The sequence below is a fragment of the Salvelinus namaycush genome, chromosome 29 (assembly GCF_016432855.1).
Source record: "Salvelinus namaycush isolate Seneca chromosome 29, SaNama_1.0, whole genome shotgun sequence".
Classification (NCBI taxonomy): domain Eukaryota; kingdom Metazoa; phylum Chordata; class Actinopteri; order Salmoniformes; family Salmonidae; genus Salvelinus; species Salvelinus namaycush.
The window spans coordinates 28,009,365-28,026,503 of record NC_052335.1 but is presented as its reverse complement, the minus strand read 5'-3'; the positions used below and the strand labels follow the sequence as shown (position 1 = coordinate 28,026,503).

General features: G+C 42.5%; 1 protein-coding gene and 1 long non-coding RNA gene across 2 annotated transcripts in view; both read left to right on the top strand.

The window, feature by feature from the left end:
• The first annotated feature begins 529 nt into the window (after positions 1 to 529).
• Positions 530 to 13,062, top strand: LOC120024455. The gene is made up of 5 exons (XR_005472856.1): positions 530 to 1,116; positions 1,731 to 1,773; positions 7,127 to 7,255; positions 11,632 to 11,776; positions 13,012 to 13,062. It is a non-coding gene; the product is annotated as an uncharacterized LOC120024455 (long non-coding RNA).
• A 3,205-nt stretch (positions 13,063 to 16,267) lies between these two features.
• Positions 16,268 to 17,139, top strand: part of LOC120024290 (arf-GAP with SH3 domain, ANK repeat and PH domain-containing protein 2-like) — a 48,764-nt gene continuing 47,892 nt past the window's right edge. Inside the window, exons 1-2 of the mRNA XM_038968493.1 lie at positions 16,268 to 16,500; positions 16,604 to 16,762. Coding sequence (XP_038824421.1) covers positions 16,631 to 16,762 — 132 coding nt within the window. The 5' untranslated portion in view covers positions 16,268 to 16,500; positions 16,604 to 16,630. The remainder of the gene's footprint in view (positions 16,501 to 16,603; positions 16,763 to 17,139) is intronic.

Below are 17,139 nucleotides of genomic sequence, written 5' to 3'. Positions count from 1 at the left end.
AACCATAATTTGGGCGGGGAAGGATTCGACTCATTCCCGCTCTAGGCAATGGTTTGCGAAAATATCAGCACCATATTCCAATGTAAAGGCTAGACAAAATAGGCCCAAGTGCCACTGAATTAAAATAAGAAAAGGGCTAAATTCTTTTATTCTCCGTTTCCAGTTGAAATAGGCTTTTTACACATGTTATTTTCATTTATCCTGTAGTCTAAAATATTATTTTTTTCTTTATAAATAGCGGACTATAAATATTATATTAAACTCAGGTGCGCCGTGCTCGTTGCGCAGATGCTCGGCTCCATACCTCGCGCACAGTTTACTGAACGCAAAAAAAATGCTGCGCTGCCGTCTTCTCTTTTCGTCCTAACGGAAACACTTATTATTCACCCCAATCCTGCAGGTGGCGGAACAGAAATATCGGTAACGACACGTATTTCATATAATCATACAAGGAAGGCGTAATCCCGCCTTACTTTGCTTTTCTAAAATGTTCATTGGCTGACGTTCATCACATGATGCCAACTTCCGGCTTTGAAAATCATATTTTCCTGTCCAAGAGACGTGAATTTGAGATAAATAAACAAACGTTATATTTAATTTAGCTACACAACGTTCGAATGTAGCTGGTGGTTGTCACATACATTTGGCTCTGGTGAAATGCGTGGTCTGGGGTGTCCTAATCGAAGCGACAATAATAAGAGGTTTTTACATTTTCCTAAGGACCAGACTCGAATAGAAGTGTGCCTTGCTGCCCTGCGAAAGACGGAGAAGTAGGATTCAACAGAGGAGCACATATGTGAAAAACACTTTCTGACAGACCACATAACGCCACTTGGAATAAGCGATGATGCCATTCCTATCATGCCACCATACCTCGACGGACCACTAAATCTGATCAGCCCGTGGGCGAGGAGGAATTGGTGGATGATGATGTTGCTACGGCTAAACACGGGAGGATACGCTCATGATTACTTTGATTGATAGCTTTCTTATCGCATTGATTGTAGTCGTTGTTTTTAGTAATCCCTGTCTACATATATTTTATTTACAGAATGTTGATGTTGAAGAAGAATATGATGAGCCAGGCCGAGACAGAACCATCTGCATCTATGTAAGGTAACAGCTCTCTAGCCTTTATGAAATATAATAAGCATTCTTCCTTTTGTGTTTTGAACTACAGGTACTTGCATTCTACACTTCTGAGCATCTCTCTAGGTGTTTGAAAATAACGAGGCCTTTTTAATAAATCACATAATAAGTTGCATGGACTCATTGTGTTCAGTAGTAGTGGTTAACATGATTTTGGAATGACTACCCCAACTCTGTACCCCACACATACAGACAATTGTAAGGTCCCTCAATCAATCGAGTAGTGAATTTCAAACACAGATTCAACCACAAAGACCAGGGAGGTTTTTCAATGCCTCACAAAAAAGGGCACTGATTGGTAGATGTGTAAAAACCAAAAAAAGCAGACGCTGAATATCTCTATGATCATGATAGTTATTAATTAGGGCCAATGGTGATTTTAAAACAGTTAGAGTTTATTGGTTGTGATATGAGAGAGCTGAGAATGGATCAACAACCATGTAGTTACTCCACAATACTAACCTAAATGACAGAGTGAAAAGAAGGAAGCCTGTACATAATTTTAAAAAATATTCAAAAACATACAACCTGTTTGCAACAAGGCACTTAAGTGGTTGTTGCTGTTTTTTATCCCTCTTCAGTCTAGGTCCTGTGAACTGGTTGAAGGCACAAAGACAAGACAAGGTATGCATGATCATCAATACTGAAAATCTATTATTATTCAAAATCAACCTGGCGTTGAATGACCCTTTGACACTTCCTTGCCTTGTACAATTCCTGCGTCCAGGGCCGGCTCCAGGCATAAGTGACATAAGTGGTTGCTTAGGGCCCCAGGCCGCTAAGCACTAAAATGGTTTGTAGTGGGGGTGGGGACAACAAAATCTTGCTTAGGGCCCCCAAAAGGCTGCCTGCATTGCTAATGGCATCCTATGCTCTATTTAGTGCACTACTTTTGACCAGGCCCATAGGGCTCTGGTCAAAAGTAGTGAACTACACTGAGTATACAAAACACTTGGTAGTGTTATCACTGTTTATTTTCATATCCAGATATTATAACTGCCACTAAATCCATAAAACACACAGTGGTTTACTTTTATAATCAAGATACAGTGAATGGCTATTAGCTAACTAAAGTACTAGAATATACACAGTGTTCAAAACATGCTCTTTCCATGACATAGACTGACCAGGTGAATCTAGGTGAAAGCTATGATCCCTTATTGATGTCTCTTGTTAAATCCACTTCAATCAGTGTAGATGAAGGGGAGGAGACAGGTTAGAGAAGGATTTTTAAGCCTTGAGACAATTGAGACATGGATTGTGTATGTGTGTCATTCAGAGGGTCAATGGCAAAACAAAAGATTGAAGTGCCTTTGAATGGGGTATGGTAGTACAGTTTCCCGTGTGTATCAAAATGGTCCACCACTCAAAGGACATCCAGCCAGCTTGACACAACTGTGGGAAGCATTGGAGTCAACATGGACCACCATCCCTTGGAATGCTTTCTACACCTTGTAGAGTCCTTGGCCTGATGAATTAAGGCTGTTCCGATGTTCCGAATTGATGCCGTGGCCGATGTGAGTAAGACATTTAAGCGTGTTAACCCTCGCAAGGCTGCCAGCCCAGACGGCATCCCTAGCCACATCCTCAGAGCATGTGCAGACCAGCTGGCTGGTGTGTTTACGAACATATTCAATTTCTCCGTATCCCAGTCTGCTGTCCCCACATGCTTCAAGATGACCACCATTGTTCCTGTACCAAGAAAGCAAAGGTAACTGAACTAAATGACTATCGCCCCGTAGCACTCACTTCTGTCATCATGAAGTGCTTTGAGAGACTAGTCAAGGATCATATCACCTCTACCTTACCTGTCACCCTAGACCCACTTCAGTTTGCATACCGCCCCAATAGATCCACAGACGATGTAATCACCATCACACTGCACACTGCCCTATCCCATCTAGACAAGAGGAATACTTACAGTTGAAGTCGGAAGTTTACATACACCTTAGCCAAATACATTTAAACTCAGTTTTTCACAATTCCTGACATTTAATCCGAGTAAAAATTCCCTGTCTTAGGTCAGTTAAGATCCCCACTTTATTTTAAGAATGTGAAATGTCAGAATAATAGTAGAGAGAGAGATTTATTCCAGCTTTTATTTCTTTCATCACATTCCCAGTGGGTCAGAAGTTTACATACACTCAATTAGTATTTAGTAGCATTGCCTTTAAATTGTTTAACTTGGGGAAAACGTTTCAGGTAGCCTTCCACAAGCTTCCCAAAATAAGTTGGGTGAATTTTGGCCCATTCCTCCTGACAGTAACTGAGTCAGGTTTGTAGGCCTCCTTGCTCGCACATGCTTTTTCTTTTATGCCCACAAATTTTATATAGGATTGAAGTCAGGGCTTTGTGTTGGCCACTCCAATACCTTGACTTTGTTGTCCTTAAGCCATTTTGCCACAACTTTGTAAGTATGCTTGGGGTCATTGTCCATTTGGAAGACCCATTTGCGACCAAGCTTTAACTTCCTGACTGATGTCTTGAGATGTTACTTCAAAATATCCACATAATTTTCCTGCCTCATGATGCCATCTATTTTGTGAAGTGCACCAGTCCCTCCTGCAGCAAAGCACCCCCACAACATGATGCTGCCACCCCATGCTTCACGGTTGGGATGGTGTTCTTCGGCTTGCAAGCCTCCCCCTTTTTCCTCCAAACATAACGATGGTCATTATGGTCAAACAGTTCTATTTTTGTTTCATCAGACCAGAGGACATTTCTCCAAAAAGTATGATCTTTGTCCCCATGTGCAGTTACAAACCATAGTCTGCCTTTTTTATGGCCGTTTTGAAGCAGTGGCTTCTTCCTTGCTGAGCGGCCTTTTAGGTTATGTCGATATAGGACTCATTTTACTGTGGTTGTAGATACTTTGTATCTGTTTCCTCCAGCATCTTCACAAGGTCCTTTGCTGTTGTTCTGGAATTGATTTGCACTTTTCGCACCAAAGTACGTTCATCTCTAGGAGACAGAACGCATCTCCTTCCTGAGCGGTGTGACGGCTGCGTGGTCCCATGGTGTTTATACTTGCGTACTATTGTTTGTACAGATGAACATGGTACCTTCAGGCATTTGGAAATTGCTCCCAAGGATGAACCAGACTTGTGGAGGTCTACAATTATTTTTCTGAGGTCTTGGCTGATTTCTTTAGATTTTCCCATGATGTCAAGCAAAGAGGCACTGAGTTTGAAGGTAGGCCTTGAAATACATCCACAGGTACACCTCCAATTGACTCAAATGATGTCAATTAGCCCATCAGAAGCTTCTAAAGCCATGACATCATTTTCTGGAATTTTCCAAGCTGTTTAAAGGCACAGTCAACTTAGTGTATGTTAACTTCTGACCCACTGGAATTATGATACAGTGAATTATAAGTGAAATAATCTGTCTGTAAACAATTGTTGGAAAAATGACTTGTGTCATGCACAAAGTAGATGTCCTAACCAATTTGCCAAAACTATAGTTTGTTAACAAGAAATTTGTGGAGTTGTTGAAAAATGAGATTTAATGACAACCTAAGTGTATGTAAACTACCGACTTGAACTGTATGTAAGAATGCTGTTCATTGACTATAGCTCAGCATTCAACACCATAGTACCCTCCAAGCTCATCATTAAGCTTGAGGCCCTGGGACTGAACCCCGCCCTGTGAAACTGGGTCCTGGACTTCCTGACGGGCCGCCCCCAGGTGGTGAAGGTAGGAAACAACATCTCCACAAGGGTGCGTGCTCAGTTCCCTCGTACAGGGAGTTCACCAATGACTGCGTGGCCAAGCACGCCTCCCAACTCAATCATCAAGTTTGCAGATGACACAACAGTAGTACAGTAGGCCTGATTACTAACAACGACGAGACAACCTGCATGGAGTAGGTGAGGGCTCTGGGAGTGTGGTGCCAGGAAAATCAGCTCTCAATCAACGTCAACAAAAAAAAGGAGATGATCATGGACTTCAGGAAACAGCAGAGGGAGCAGCCCCCTATCCACAGCGATGGGACCGCAGTGGGGAAGGTGAAAAGCTTCCAAGTTCCTCGGCCTACACATCACTGACGAACTGAAATGGTCCACTCACACAGACAGTGTGGTGAAGAAGGCGCAACAGCGGCTCTTCAACCTCAGGAGGCTCAAGAAATGTGGCTTGTCATCTTAATTCCTCACAAACTTTTACAGATGCACAATCAAGAGCATCCTGTGTCGGGCTGTTTCACCGCTTGGTATGGCAACTGCACCGCCCTCAACCGCAGGGCTCTCCAGAAAGTGGTGAGGTCTGCCCAATGCATCACCGGGGACAAAGTACCTGCCCTCCAGGACACCTACACCACCCGATGTCACAGGAAGGCCAAAAATATCATCAAGGACAACAACCACCCGAGCCACTGCCTATTCACCCCGCTATCGTCCAGAAGACGAAGTCAGTACAGGTGCATCAAAGCAGGGACCGAGAGACTGAAAAACAGCTTCTATCTCAAGGCAAGCAGACTGTTAAATAGCCATCACTAGCACAGAGAGGCTGCTACCTATATACATAGACTTGAAATCACTGGCCATTTTAATAAATGGAACACTAGTCACTTTAATACTTGGCTCCCGAGTGGCGCAGCAGTCTAAGGCACTGCATCTCAGTGCTAGAGGCATCACTACAGACCGTGGTTCAATTCCAGGCTGTATCACAACCAGTTGTGATTAGGAGTCCCATAGGGCAGCGCACAATTGGCCCAGCGTCGTCCGGGTTTGGCCGGAGTAGGCCGTCATTGTGAATAAGAATTTGTTCTTTACTGACCTGCCTAGTTAAATAAATTAAAAGGTATAATAATAATGTCTAAATATCTTGCATTACCCATTTCATATGCATATACTGTATCCTATATTATTCTACTGTATCTTGTTCTATGCCGCTCTGACATTGCTCGTCCATATATTTTTATATACTTAATTCCATTCCTTTACTAGATTTGTGTGTTTTTGGTATATGTTGTGTAATTGTTAGATATTACTTGTTAGATATTACTGCACTGTCGGAGCTATAAGCACAAGCATTTCACTACACCCGCAATAACATCTGCTAAACACGTGTATGTGACCGATTTGATTTGTTCTGAGGGCAAAAGGAGTGCAACTCAATATTAGGAAGGTGTTCCTAATGTTTTGTAAACTCAGTGTATGTCGGGAATAGGGTCCCATTTGGGATGCAGATCATGTTGAATCAATGTCTTGTTTTGGCTTTGATAAAATATTTGTACCTTTTTCCTACTGTAGCCAGTGCCACTGAACCCAATCAAATGTATTTATATAGCCCTTACATCAGCTGATATCTCAAAGTGCTGTACAGAAACCCAGCCTAAAACCCCAAATAGCAAGCAATGCAGGTGTAGAAGCGCGGTGGCTAGGAAAAACTCCCTAGAAAGGCCAAAACCTAGGAAGAAACCTAGAGAGGAACCAGGCTATGAGGGGTGGCCAGTCCTCTTCTGGCTGTGCCGGGTGGAGATTATAACAGAACATGGCCAAGATGTTCAAATGTTCATAAATGACCAGCATGATCAAATAATAATAATCACAGTAGTTGTCGAGGGTGCAACAAGTCAGCACCTCAGGAGTAAGTGTCAGTTGGCTTTTCATAGCCGATCATTGAGAGTATCTCTACCGCTCCTGCTGTCTCTAGAAAGTTGAAAACAGCAGGTCTGGGACAGGTAGCACGTCCGGTGAAAAGGTCAGGGTTCCATAGCCGCAGGCAGAACAGTTGAAACTGGAGCAGCAGCATGACCAGGTGGACTGGGGACAGCAAGGAGTCATCATGCCAGGTAGTCCTGAGGCATGGTCCTAGGGCTCAGGTCCTCCAAGAGAAAGAAAGAGAGAATTAGAGAGAGAATACTTAAATTCACACCCAATCCCGTGGTACCGGACACACCATTTGTCCTCCAGGATCTGTCCCTGGCTCTGTTGACCAATAAGTTCCTAAGGCTATTGCGTGGCATCCCTCACAGTTTCATGGACCTTAACCTCATGGCAAAGAACCTCAACACAAGCAAACCGAGGGTCTATGACCTCTTTGACCTCTGCCTGGAGGGGATCAACCTTATTCAGAAACAATCTGCCAACAAGATCAAGTGGTTGTGAGTACTACGGTTTCAACACACAAGCTCTTTGCCAGTCTGTGCTCCCACCTTCTGTGCTTATTTGTCTGTTTTGATAGGATGTGTTCATGCAGGGTGGTATTCATTAGGCACCAAATGGAAGAAAACAGACTGAAATAGGGAGGGACTAGGACCTGAACTTGTCCAGTAAGAAAGACAAATTTTATTCTTCAGTTGCAAAACGTTTAGAAAGGTCTTCCACTGCGTGCCCTAATTAATATGTGACTCCTGTCCTTGAGCTGTTGTTGTCTATTAATGTTCTGTATTATGTCATGTTTTGTGTGGACCCCAGGAAGAGTAGCTACTGCTTTCACAACAGCTAATGGGGACCTAATAAAATACCAAGACCAGATCACCCTGCATGGTAGCAGTGTGGTATCATCCTCTCCCTCCCCAGAGGTCCGTGTCCAGTCACCAGTTTTGTGGGGCCGAAGCAGAGATTTTAGCGGGAGCTGCAGAACCTGAAGACGGTGGAGGAAAGTCTGGATGAGCTCATCAAGACCTGTGCACAGCAGCTCTTTGACATGACGGACAGCCTAGACAACAGAGAATATCCTTTTAGAACATAAACACTGTAAAAAACTGTTGGTCACTAAATCCGTCTAGAAGGACCATGTAAAAGTGGTCGGCTGGTAGGCCCTCGCCCATCTGAGCGGTCGGCTGTGAATGCCCTCGCCCGTCTGAGCGGTCGGCTGTGAATGCCCTCGCCCGTCTGAGCGGTCGGCTGTGAATGCCCTCGTCCGTCTGAGCGGTCGGCTGTGAATGCCCTCGCCCGCTAGATGAGTGTTTCTCAGGGGAGTAGCTGGGCCGACTCGGGGAGTACCAGTAGTGATTGTGCTCCCGTGAAGGTGATGATGGCTTTAGCCGGGGGGGTCAGGAAAGTAGCGGCTGTTCCGGTGCTCCCTCGGCAGTGACTGAGGCCGGGTAGGCCTAGAGTACGCCCTCCTGATCTCTTGCTGCTCGTGACGTAGGTACTCGTATTCCCTCATCAGCTCCCAACTGGTGAGTGTGTGGTCACTCTCTGACCACTGAGGAGGCCTGGAGCAGGGCTGGTAGTCTCTTAGATGAGAGTGGTGTGTAGGGCCTTGCAACTCATCTTCCTCCGGTGCATGACGGCTTTGTGTGTCAGTGGGCTGAGGTGGGTGGTGACAGCAGCCCCATACGTCGTAGGGATGCAGGATAACTCGTCTGCATCCTGGGGCGTGGAAATGACTCCTCTTCTGGGTACTTCAACATCTCAACTATAGCAGGTCAGAATCTGGTGATACGAAGGACAATGTAAAAACTATAAGTTGCTAAGTCTGGTTAGAAGGACCATGTAAAAACGGTTGACTGGTATGCCCTCCCCCATCTGAGCAGTCGGCTATGAATGCCTTCACCCACTATACAGTGCATTCGGAAAGTATTCAGACCCCTTCCCTTTTTCCACATTTTGTTACGTTACAGCCTTATTCAAAATTAGATTTAAAAAAATGGTTGCTCATCAATCTACACACAATACCCAATAATGACAAAGCGCAAACATTTGCAAATGTATTAAAAGTAAAAACAGAAATACCTTATTTACATAAGTATTCAGACCCTTTGTTATGAGAATCGAAATTGAGCTCAGGTGCATCCTGTTTCCATTGATCCTCCTTGATATTTCTACAACTTGATTGGAGTCCACCTGTGATAAATTAAACTGATTGGACATGATTTGGAAAGGCACACACCTGTCTAAATAAGGGAAAAAACCAAGCCATGAGGTCAAAGGAATTGTCCGTAGAGCTCAGACAGGATTGTGTCGAGCCACAGATCTGGGGAAGGGTACCAAAACATTTCTGCAGCATTGAAGATCCCCAAGAAAACAGTGGGCTCCATCATTCTTAAATGGAGGATGTTTGGAACCACCGAGACTCTTCCTAGAGCTGGCCGCCTGGCCAAACTGAGCAATCGGGGGAGAAGGGCCTTGATCAAGGAGGTGACCAAGAACCCGATGGTCACTCTGTGGAGATGGGAGAACCTTCCAGGAGGACAGCTATCTCTGCAGCACTCCACCAATCAGGCCTTTATGGTAGAGTGGCCAGACGGAAGCCACTCCTCAGTAAAAGGCACATGACAGCCCGCTTGAAGTTTGCCAAAAGACACCTAAAGGACTCTCATACCATGAGAAACCAAATTCTCTGGTCTGATGAAACCAAGATTGAACTATTTGGCCTGAATGCCAAGCGTTACGTCTGGAGGAAAGCTGGGTCCATCCCTACGGTGACGCGTGGTGGCAGCATCATGCTGTGGGGATGTTTTTCAACGGCAGGGACTGGGAGTCTAGTCAGGATCGAGGGAAAGATGAACAGAGCAAACTACAGAGAGATCCTTGATGAAAACCTGCTCCAGAGCGCTCAGGACCTCAGATTGGGGTGAAGGTTCACCTTCCAACAGGACAACAACCCTAAGCACACAGCTTAGACAATGCAGGAGTGGCTTCGGGACAAGTCTTTGAATATCCTTGAGTGGCCCAACCAGAGCCCGGACTTGAACCTGATTGAACATCTCTGCAGAGACCTAAAAATAGCTGTGCAGCGATGCTCCCCATCCAACCTGACAGAGCTTGAGAGGATCTGCAGAGAAGAATGGGAGAAACTCCCCAAATACAGGTGTGCCAAGCTTGTAGCGTCATACAAAAGAAGACTTGAGGCTGTAATCGCTGCCAAAGATGCTTCAACAAAGTACTGAGTAAAGGGTCTGAATACTTATGTAAATGTGAGGGGAAGTTAGGTAGAGAGGAGAGGAGCAGGACAGCCTTTTTTCAAACACTAACACCACCTTTTACATGGTACAAACACTGGTATTTTAAGAAGCTAACAACACTGAGAATAGTAGATAAGGAGACACCAACCCAAAATTAGCAAAATGCAGACTGATAATAAAATAGTGTCAAGAAAATAAGAAAGTCACTCTTAGATTTACGCTGTGAATGAACCAACATTTTGGGACACAATGTTAGGATTAAGGCTGTTACGATTGCGGTGCGGAAACAGTCACCAGTCCTAAAGTACAAACAATTTGTGTCCTGCTGTTGTATCATCTTTAATTGCCTCTGCACATTAGCATTCGTGACCCACAGAGACATCAGTGGTATCAAGGTGTTCCAGGAGCAGGCTGTCGTGGTAATTTCCTGTATTACTCAATGATGAGAGAGAGAGAGCCAACCACACACACAAGTCAGAGTTATATTATAAAATCCATCTTTAACAATATATGAGCTTCACCAAAGCCCTTTTTTGACTCAGATCAATTCAGTGTCTATAAATGAATTCTCTGAGAGTCCTTACAAAACAATTCTTAGTTTCATTTATAGCCAAGATACACCCCTCTCAACTTACAAAGAATCCTTTACCCGAAAGAGGAGTATCCCATAGCTAGGCAGCATCAACTATAAATCATCGTTCAGTTTGATCTCCAAAAACAAGATTTCAATCTCATTCTTGGTACTTCACTGTCTACCAAAACATTACCTCATCCAATGGCATATATCAATTGTCAATCCTAGATACTCCCAAACCTGGACAAACTCACTGAAGACAGTGAGCCTCTTAGGACATATACCAGATCAAGATAAGGGCAACCTCAGAGGGGACATTACAATGGTCCCAAACACTGCCTTACTCCTTCCCCCCATGAGAAAAGTAGGGAGTGACTGGCGTACAGACATTGTATGAGATAACTAACTGGTTCCCCATTAATAACGCCATCCCTTCACATGGTTTAGGAATAGTTACATACACATTCCCATAAGAAAACAATGTTCCATTCTGTCCTCCTCCCCTTCTGATATTCTACATAGCACCACATGGTTTAACAGATACATTGACATATGAAGACAAGCCTGACCTCTCCCCTCTCTGGGCCCCAAGTGACTAAGCCCTAGCTCAGAAGGGAAAATGCAACTGCCCACAGTATGTTACCTAGCTAAATCTGATTCTGCCACGACAAGATGGTCGTTGCTATTAAGGCCCCGGAGAAGACCAAGCTGGAGGTGCCCACATCCAAGGAGGTACAGTAAGGAGGGCCAAACTTAAACCTGCTTTACAGACCTGGGTCGTGTTCATTAGGGAACACAGTAGCAAAACGTGGTGCAATGAAAACTGGCGTTTCTTATTCTACAAGCTAATATAGTACGTTTCCGTTTCCACGGTTTTCTTCCGTTTCGTGCCTAATGAACACAACACCACTCTGTGGCTGTATATGCATGCTTATTCATTCATGACGCACTGACACAAACTTAACAGTTGCAGAATATGTACAATTCTAAACCACTGAGTCTGATGTTGATTGGATGAATTCATCACTTTATTGAACTGTTTCCATTTTAGAACGGCATCTAGATCCACCTGAAGGGAGGCAGGGGACCAATCAAAGTGTTGACCTGTGAGCTGGGCGGGCCTCAGTGTGACACACAGGGAAGTAGAAAGACCAGACTTTCTAGTTTTGGAGGAGAGATCATGCTTCTGCACACAGGTAACAGCTGTGCTTTTCAATCAATCAAATTCATCAATTGTTAAGCTTTATTAGGTGCCCTAGATATTAATTTATCTGTATGTAAAGTGCATTACTTCCTTGAGATATCCTACTCTGTAAGAAAGGGATATTATGCCATGATTGGATTGGAACATTGAATGTGCTCCCCAATATGTTCACCAGAGGGAGCTGTTGACTATAAAATAGGTTTGCGAGATGCTGTATCAAATGAGGTCAGCTACTTCACAAAAGAAAGGTATAAACGTTGATGTTTTGGTGTAGTCCAAATCAACTGTTCATTTCTCTCCTGTAGGGACCTCTGCATCACAGAATTCTGTACAGAGTGGATAGGTTGGCGTCACTGTCCTCATTGGACATTTTTGTCTCACAGTTCGGACTCACAGATTCCACATTCTGCTATTGTAATTTTAGGAAGAGACCATTTTTGTCCATTTTTGTAATAATTTCTCTGTGTAAAATCCCAAGGATTATAGCAAAATTAAGGAATGGATGAATGGATTGTAAAAATATCACGTAGGTCATTAAATTGCACGCTTTATTTTTTATACATATTTAGTTTTGAGTTATCTGAAGTGAATCATCGTTTGAGGCCACAATACACTACTACTGTAATACTGTACATTTTGATCATCTTGCAAAATGTTAAAGTATCAACGTGACCGGTATTTTTCTCCCGCTCTGCTGGCGAGTATTTTTCTCTGCTTATACATGACTAATAAAGGCCTAGTGTACTAATTTGGTAGAAACAAAAATATATATTATTTGTATTAGTAATATTATGATTTTTTTAATTGTGGTTAGGGTTGCACATTTTGTGGGAATATTCAGAGGTGGAAACTTTCTGTGGGAATATATGGGAATTAACAGGAATATATGGGAATTAACGGAAATGTATGCAAATTAATATTAATTTAAATGTAGATGTTTTTTGCATTGGATATATTTACCATATCATATGGCGACAGAAACATAAACATTTTACCTTATCATAAGTAGACATAATTGCAAATGATTACACCCTTCCAATAGAAATAAAAAAATAAAATTGTAACGAATTGAACTTTGATTAAATGAGTTGACTCTTCACATGGGATGATTTCACTGAACAACAAAAGGGAATATTGAATGATCCCTCGCATCTCCCAAAAATGTTTTCAACATATATCTGTAAAATGATAGCCTAGAAACTAAAGCTTTGGTTATCTTCCTCTCAGGCTTCCATGTCTTCTCCCTGGACCTCCTCAATGTCCACCTCTTGAACATCGGACTCTGAGGCCTCATCTTCACTGTCACTTTCCAACTTTGTTGAGGATGGCTCGTTGTCAGGCTCAAAAAGCCTCAAATTTTCCTTGATGGCCACAAATGTTTCAACCCTTGTATTGGTCAGTTTGTTGCATGCTTTGGTGTGTGTTCCTAAACAAGGACCAGTTGCGCTCTGAGGCGGCTGATGTTGGTGGGATTTGGAGGATGATGGAGGCAACAGGGGAAAGAGCCTCAGATCCCCAAAGTCCCTTCCACCAGGTGGCTGATGAGATATGTTGGCACGACTACCGTATTGCATCTCCATCCCAAAGCCCTTGCTTGGAAGTGTACTTCGCCAGATTGCCAAGATGGCAAGACACGGTAGTGATGACACCATAGGCCTTGTTGATCTCTGCACCAGATAGGATGCTCTTGCCAGCATACTTGGTGTCCAACAGGTACGCTGCAGCGTGTATGGGCTTCGGGCAGAAGTCTTCATGATTGCAATACAGTCTGCTTTCTCTATGATTTGCTTGACCTTCACTTGAACTCTGCATCCAGAAAATGAGTAGATAAAGCATGTTTGGTTGGAGGGGTGTATGCTGGGCGAAGAACATTCAGAAATCTCTTCCAATAGACATTGCCTGTGAGCATCACAGGTGAACCAGTTGCATTCACAGCTCGAGAAAGACATTCATCAGCATTTCTCTGACTACGTTCCGCCAATGAGTCAAAAAAACTTCTGATTCCAGGAGGACCATGAGCTGTTGCTATCGATAAGGTGTCTGATTCATCATTTTCACCTTGAATAGAAGTAGAGGGACTTTTGTCAGAGGTTGCTTGTTGTTAGTGCTGAGGGAACTTTATGCACTTGGCCAGATGATTCTGCATCTTTGTAAGATAAGTGTTTTAAAATTAAACATGTATGGAAACAAGTGAATTAACACTCCTCAGTTAGCAGGCTCAAGCAAGCTAAAACCCACATGGTAGCAAAAACTAACTAGCAGAAATTGTTAAGTTAGAAATTATTTAAACACACTTTGCTGTAGGCTACTATTTACTAGTTAACAAAAAAATTATGTATGTCATATAACATTTATTCAACCCACCCAGTATTGTAATCAAAATTTACCAGAAAGCATGTAGTCCTTGGCTCAGAGTGGTACTAGTGTGGGCTCAATAGCATCTCATTAGTGTACAGCTGATTCTCAAGATCTTGCACATGTGATGGAAGAGTGCACTGCACATGTGATGGAAGAATGCACTGTGCTTGCAGAGGGTTGCAATTGAATTGGGGATAGTTTAACCAAAATATGCCACAAGACCTAGAATTGCCTTATGTGTATCCCACAAAAAAAGGTTCACTGTTATAAGCTAACTTTTTATGAATTTAAGCAAAATGCCCCAAATTCCAGGGCTTAACTTCCCTTGGAAACTTCGGGAAATTTCCCGGAAAGTTTCCTACCCTTTGCAACCCTAATTGTGATTTATCAGCTGGTGCTGCAGCCCCCTCAGTACTCCCAGTTTCTGTGGAACTGTGGATTTGATCATTGTCTAAAGCAGGATCATCATGTAAACTAGTGGATTGGAACATAATGTGTATATGTTCTTTGCTTTTGTAATGAATAAAAAATCTGACCATGTTTTACATTTTCTTTTGAAAGTTTTTAATTTTGTTTGTCTTTCCAATGTTAAAATAGTTTGTTATTACTAAAGAAGAGAACACTTAAAATGCATCCTCATATGAATAAACGTGTGTGTGTGTATAATTTTTATATATAGTACCAGTTAAAAGTTTGGACACCTACTCATTCAATGGTTTTTATTTATTTTTACTATTTTCTACATTGTAGAATAATAGTGAAGACGCCAAAACTATAACACACAAAAAAAGTGTTAAACAAATCAAATATATTTTAGATTCTTCAAAGGAGCCACCCTTTGCCTTGATGACAGCTTTGCACACTCTTGGCATTCTCTCAACCAAATTCATGATAAATGCTTTTCCAACAGTCTTGAAGGAGTTCCCACATATGCTGAGCACTTGTTAGCTGCTTTTCGGTCCAACTCATCCAAAACCATCTCAATTGGGTTGTGGTCAGGTGATTGTGGAGGCCAGGTCGTCTGATGCAGCGCCATCACTCTCCTTCTTGGTCAAATAGCTCTTACACAATCTTTGCAGCAATTCAATCGTAAAGGCCTGATTCACACAGTCTTCTATGAACAGTTGATGTTGAGATGTGTCTGTTACTTGAACTCTGTGAAGCATTTATTTGGGTTGAAATCTGAGGTGCAATAAACTCTGAGCTTATCCTCTGCAGCAAATGTAACTCTGGTTCTTCCTTTCCTGTGGTGGTCCTCAAGAGACCCAGTTTCATCATAGCGCTTGATGGTTTTGGCAACTGCACTTGAAGAAACTTTCAAAGTTCTTGTCATTTTCCGCATTGACTGACCTTCATGTCTTGAAGTAATGATGGACTGTCGTTTCTCTGCTTATTTGTGCTGTTCTTGCCATAATATGGACTTGGTATTTTACCAAATAGGGCTATCTTCTGTATACCACCCCTACCTTGTCACAACACAACTGATTGGCTCAAACGTATTAAGAAGGAAAGAAATTACACAAATTAACTTTTAACAACTGTTAATTGAAATGCATTCCAGGTGACTACCTCATGAAACTGGTTGAGAGAATTCCAAGCGTGTGCAAAGCTGTCATCAAGGCAAAGGGTGGCTACTTTGAACAATCTCAAATATAAAATATATTTTGATTTGTTTAACACTTTTTTGGTTACTACATGATTCCATATGTGTTACTTCATAGTTTTGATGTATTTATTATTCTACAATGTAGAAAAACCCTGGAATGAGTTGATGTGTCCAAACTTTTGACTGGTACTGTATATCTTAACCCTTTTTTAAATTTATATCCATCTGAAACAACTTGGCCATATACCTATTTACGAGGTACACCATTTTGAAAAGTTATTTATAACTATTCATTCATAAATAGAGTTCCTATGGTGCACACCTGTTGCCAGAGCCACCTTATCTTCAACTTTTGTCGTAGCTGTCATTGCTAGTGAGTGTTGAACGCCAACTGAGCAAAGGTAAATCCATCTCTGCTCCTTTTCGCCCAAACATGCCAATTCACGCGTTCGTCCCGCCCCTTTCTATGTTCAGGTTGACGCTCCACTTTATGCGCTCAGTCACAGGTTGTTGTGAAAACTGGAGCTGGTGGGATAGATCCGGATAGACCACAGGGAGAAAGTGATTTCACGTTGTTTTTAATAATTTTATTGCGTGGGCAAACTGTAGTAATGGAATATTGGAGTATTTTTTTCTTCGAGGTGGATACAAGGATAACCCACAAATAAAGGGACATTTTACTACTGTAGTTTTACTGTATGTGGATCGACGCAGATACCGGAATGGCACATTTGGGAGTAGCCTAACAAATCGTATGGCACACTTTGATTTATAAATCTTACATTTCCGTTGGGTATTTTTTTGTGAAACTTACTGTTTAATCAACAACAAATTGAGGAATAACGTATTTTATAGATATTAACGCATTTAAAGTGAGCAAACATGCCGCTGCCGGAGTTGATCACGGTCACGGAATTTGTGGCTGAAACTAACGAGGACTACAAAGCGCCCACAACCTCGAATTTCACCACTCGGATGTCCCATTGTCGGAACGCCGTGGCAGCATTAGAAGAGGTGGGTGCAGACCATGGCAGTGTGAAAACTATTAATATAATTGATTCGAAATGTGAAAAGGTGTTCTTATGCGCCTTTACGCACAGAGTAGGCCTAACCGCATTTTTACAGTTATTTGTCGAGTTAGTTCAGTTTCCCTGAAAGTGATCAGGCTAGAACTTCTAAACTCAAAATAGTAACGAAAACAATACTTTTTCTTTTCGAAATCAAAGCAGGTTTTCTTATCCTAGTTGTGTTGAACCTCGCCCATGCCATTCTCCACAAGTGTCCACCAACAAGTGCCCACACCATAGTTTATAGGCATTCCATTCTAAACCAATGCCATTCAGCAATCCATAGACAAAAAAAATTGTTGAAAATTCCCTTTGAAATATGTA